Source organism: Sorex araneus, chromosome 2 (assembly GCF_027595985.1).
Source record: "Sorex araneus isolate mSorAra2 chromosome 2, mSorAra2.pri, whole genome shotgun sequence".
NCBI classification, from domain to species: Eukaryota; Metazoa; Chordata; class Mammalia; order Eulipotyphla; family Soricidae; genus Sorex; species Sorex araneus.
The window spans coordinates 150,847,304-150,852,194 of NC_073303.1; the positions used below are offsets into that span (position 1 = coordinate 150,847,304).

At 44.3% G+C, this 4,891-nt stretch overlaps 1 protein-coding gene across 1 annotated transcript; it reads left to right on the forward strand.

Moving 5' to 3' along the window:
• Positions 1-440: 440 nt before the first annotated feature.
• Positions 441-878, forward strand: LOC101550495 (high affinity copper uptake protein 1-like). The gene has a single exon (XM_055129645.1). It carries the CDS (start codon positions 441-443, stop codon positions 876-878), a length of 438 nt encoding a protein of 145 aa, XP_054985620.1.
• The last annotated feature ends 4,013 nt before the right edge of the window (positions 879-4,891 follow it).

Consider the following 4,891-nt stretch of genomic DNA (forward strand, 5'->3'; position numbering starts at 1 on the left):
AAAGAAAGAAAGAAAGAAAGAAAGAAAGAAAGAAAGAAAGAAGAAAGAAAAAAGAAAGAAAGAGAAAGAAAGAAAGAAAAAAGAAAGAAAGAAAGAAAGAAAGAAAGAAAGAAAGAAAGAAAGAAGAAAGAAAGAAAGAAAGAAAGAAAGAAAGGAAAGAAAGGAAGAAAGAAAGGAAGAAAGAAAGAAAGAAAGAAAGAAAGAAAGAAAGAAAGAAAGAAAGAAAGAAAGAAAGAAAGAAAGAAAGAAAGAAAGAAAGAAAGAAAGAAAGAAAGAAAGAAAGAAAGAAAGAAAGAAAGAAAGAAAGAAAGAAAGAAAGAAAGAAAGAAAGAAAGAAAGAAAGAAAGAAAGAAAGAAAGAAAGAAAGAAAGAAAGAAAGAAAGAAAGAAAGAAAGAAAGAAAGAAAGGGCCACCCCAGCGCCCCAGCTTTTCCTGGGACCATGGACCACTCGCACCTTCACTCCGGGATGAGCACCATGGGGCACACCAGCACCCCGGCCCCTCCTCACCTGCCCCCGGCCACCTCGGGACCCCATTCCCACGGCGGCGGCGCACACTCGATGCCCATGACCTTCTACTTCGGCTACAAGAATGTGGAGCTGCTGTTTGCGGGGCTGCTGATCGACTTGGCTGTGGCCATGGCCATGGCTTTCGTGGCTCTGTTTCTGCTGGCCCTGGGCTACGAGGGACTCAAGAGAGCTCGCGAGGGGCTCTGCGCCCAGTGCTCGGCTTTCCCCAGAACAGACGGAACCTGCCCCAAGGAGACGCCTGGGCAGCAGCTGCTGAGCGCCGCTCACCTCCTGCAGACGGCGCTGCACGTGCTCCAGGTGGCCCTGAGCTACCTGCTGATGCTGACCGCCATGACCTACAACGCCTAACTCGGCCTGGCCTTGCTGGCGGGGGCCGGCGCTGGCTACTGGCTCTTTGGTTGGGAAGAAGGCGGAGAACGTGGAATCCCAGAACCTCGATAGGAACAGGGTTGAGCTGGATGAGCTTGGCTGAGAGTGCCCCCGGCAGGGACACCAGGTTCCTCCTGACCAGGCCCCCCTCCCTGACGCCTACCCTGAGCCTCCAGAGGACCAGGGACACTGGATTCCTCCTCGCAGTGCTCCCCTTCCTTGGCTCTACCCTGTGCCTCCAGACTGTGAAGAAGACAGAACTGTTTGGCCAGAACCTCACTTCTTTGGCACCTGGGCTACTATCTGACGTGGCCCTGCAGGAGAGGAGAGTTTGCTGGTCTCCAGTCTACTGTGGAAACCTCCCCTGATGCAGTTTCCACTGAACTGACATAGTCTTGTCTTGAGCCGAAGCCCCTGGGCCACCTCTGTGTCCTGTCCAATGGCGACTCCCTTTCTGCTTCCTCTGGTTAGAGTGCTCCTGCTTTGTTTCTCTGGTGCGTGGATGTGTTGGGGTCGCGCTGGGTGTGGGGGTGGAGACCCCTGAGCTCCTTCAGCCTGAGCAGTTGGTGGGTAAAGGCATCTGATATTGCGTCTGTTGTTCTCCATGAACCAAGAAGCCAAACTGGACAATAAAGGCCTGAGTGTGTTTTCTGCTTGCAAAAGAAAAAAAGGAAGGAAGGAAGGAAGGAAGGAAGGAAGGAAGGAAGGAAGGAAGGAAGGAAGGGAGGGAGGGAGGGAGGGAGGGAGGGAGGGAGGGAGGGAGGGAGGGAGGGAGGGAGGAAGGAAGGAAGGAAGGAAGGAAGGAAGGAAGGAAGGAAGGAAGGAAGGAAGGAGACAGGCAAAATAGTAGAAGTAAAGAGGGGAAAATGGGCTTGATTTGTTGAAAAGAAAGAGTTGTTGAACTGTGGTACCAGGTTTTCAATCTATATCATCACATTAAACTGCTAATCAAACACTTTCATAACTGAAGTTTTAATTCAGGAACTTTGACTTTAGTGACATTACAACTGCTGGTAGATCGAATACTTTGAAAAGTAAACAGAAACTGGTATCACTTAAGGTTAATAAATCTATTTTGACTGCTCTCAGCACATAAACATATAAACACATATGCACTCATGCATGGAAGTATAGTCCTAGGGACACACTGCTGGAGCCAGCAAATATTTAATTAGTTTATAATCTCATGACTGAAAATCTAGACCAAGTGATGACAGAAATTGAACCACCGAGGCCTCTTGCCTTGACCCTTATACTATCTCTCTGACCCCTGGTTGACTATATTTAGTCACTGTCTTTGTGTTTAGATAGGAATCCCAGCACTTAGTGACATGGAAAGCAATTCCATGTTGGTAGTAAAAATGCATCATTTACTCACAATTTGAGTACTCCATGAACCTTGTCATAGTCAATGATATTTTGTCTTTATTTTCCAATTTCTTCTCACTAAACATTTTCTGGTGACCACCAATTTATCCCAAAGCCAAAATTAGTAACTAAAATTAAGATTAAAAAAATAAGAACAAAAAAAACAAACAAACAGAACAAAAACTTCTCTCAGGCAAATTGGCCTTGGCTGCTAATGATGGAGCAAAAATTAAGAACGTGAATTATGCTAGAGAAACTAGACTAAAGTAATGTGTTCCTTTCTGTGTAAAACCAGAAGATATACTTGTCATTGTTTGTTTTGCTATAGGGGAACAGCCAGCACACTCACAGTCAGGGCTTACTCCTGACTTTGTGTTCAGAAATTTCTGAACACATGGGGCTGGAGCAATAGCACACTGGGTAGGGCATTTGCCTTGCACGTGGCCGACCCAGGTTCAATTCCCAGCATCCCATAGGGTCTCCTGAGCACTGCCAGGAGTAATTCCTGAGTGCATGAGCCAGTAGTAATCCCTGTGCACTGCCGGGTGTGAGCCCCCCCTAAAAAAAAGCAGAAATTTCTGAACACAGGGGACCATATGGGATGCCAGGGTTCAAATTTGGGTAGTTAGTGTGCAAGGCAAGTGCCCTATCAGCTGCCATTTCTCTACAGTCCCTATCTTGTAATTTATTGATGGATCTGATCATATGTCAATAATATAGATATAAACACTCAAACATAAAATGTTAGTCACTGTCAGTGACAGTATTTACTGACTGTGACAAACACTCAAACATAAAACACTCAAACATAAAACACTCAAACATAAATTAATCTGTCATAAAATTTGGGTATTAATCACATATAAAATATGTGGGTGAAAAACTATTGATTTATTTACACAGTAAACACTTTCTGCATATGTGTGTTTTCTCTTTAGCTGAGATGTGACTGTTTGCTTTTGATTAACTCCCTATTGTAGTAGGACATGTTGAACTTAGTGTTTCTCTTTATCCTCAGAACATCTAGGAACTGTCACAGATAGTCCTTAGTTATGACCTAGTGATTTTCAATTTTCTCAGAAAAATTTACTAAACTCTTTCATTCCTGAACTTTTCTTGTGGAACCAGTGGCTACAATACCGCTATTATATGTTTTTTTTTTTATTTTCAGAAAGAGATTTTTCTGTGGGCACAGCTTCTTATCCCATATTGGCAAATCCTATATCTGACACTACAGTGCCTGGGGGCAGGAATGTAATTCACATTGTAGAAAGGAACATTTTGTTCTCAGAAGAACTAGATATAAAATTTGGGTATTAATCTGTCATTCACCATTAACAGTCTAGCTTCACTGTCACTGTCATTGTCATCCCGTTGCTCATCGATTAGCTTGAGAGGGCACCAGTAACATCTCTCATTGTGAGACTTATTGTTACTGTCTTTGGTATATCGAATACACCACAGGTAGCTTGCCAGACTCTGCCATGTGGGCGCAATACTCTCGGTAGCTTGCTGGGCTCTCCAAGAGGGGTGGAAGAATAGAACACAGTTGGCCGTGTGCAAGGCGAATACCCTACCACTGTGCTATTGCTCCAACCCAACAGTGTAGCTTATTATTATTTTTTAATTGTATTATTAATTTTACACAGTTACAATGCTGGTCATGGTTAGGTTTCAGTCATACAGTGTTCCAACATCCATCCCTTTAGCAGTGTACATTTCCTACCACCAATGTCTCCAGCTTCTCTCTTGCCACCCTCCTTCACAGCTTGCTTCTATGAAGGCACTTTTCTCTCTCTCTCTCTCTCTATATATATATATATATATGTATATATATACATATATATATGTCTCTGTCATCCCATTGCTCATCGATTTGTTCGAGCAGGCACCAGTAACGTCTCTCATTGGGAGACTTATTGTTACTGTTTTTGGCATATCCAATATGCACGGGTAGCTTACCAGGCTCTGCTGAGCGGGCTCGATACTCTCGGTAGCTTGCCGGGCTCTTCGAGTGGGGTGGAGGAATCAAACTTAGGTCGGCCGCATGAAAGGCGAATGCCCAACCTCTATATATGTATATATGTATGTTTGTGCATATATATCATTTGTTATTCTGTTGATCTTCGATTTGTTTGAGCGGGCACCAGTAACGTCTCCATTTGTCCCTGTTGCATGCTAGTGTAGCCCAATGATATCTGCTCACTCCAGGAACACTAAAAGCCTCAAACCATTCATTCAGGGTTTTGACGAAGAAGTCTGGCCATCTCGTTGGTGGGCAGCCATGCAGTCTTTTGACGTCCCATGGAATTCAGTCGGTAACAGCTCTATTCCAGTGGTCATCTCTAAATGGCATTGTGTGTCCAGCCCATCTGATTTTTGACACCTTGGCAAATGAGACAGCATCCCTGATTCTTGATTGTTGATGGAGGTGAGAACTCTGGATTCCTTCTCTCACTTGAGTGAAATGTGATACTCCAAGCATATTTCTTTCGATTCCTCTTTGGGATACCCGAATAGCATTCTCATGCTGTTTGCATAGGGCCCAGGTCTTTGAGGCATATGTTAGTGCAGGAAGAACAATGGAGTCAAAAAGATGTGCCCAGAGCCGGAGGTTCTTCATC

Coding starts and splice junctions, on each gene's coding strand:
- LOC101550495 (XM_055129645.1), top strand. CDS start 441: ATGGACCACTCGCACCTTCACTCCGGGATGAGCACCATGGGGCACACC.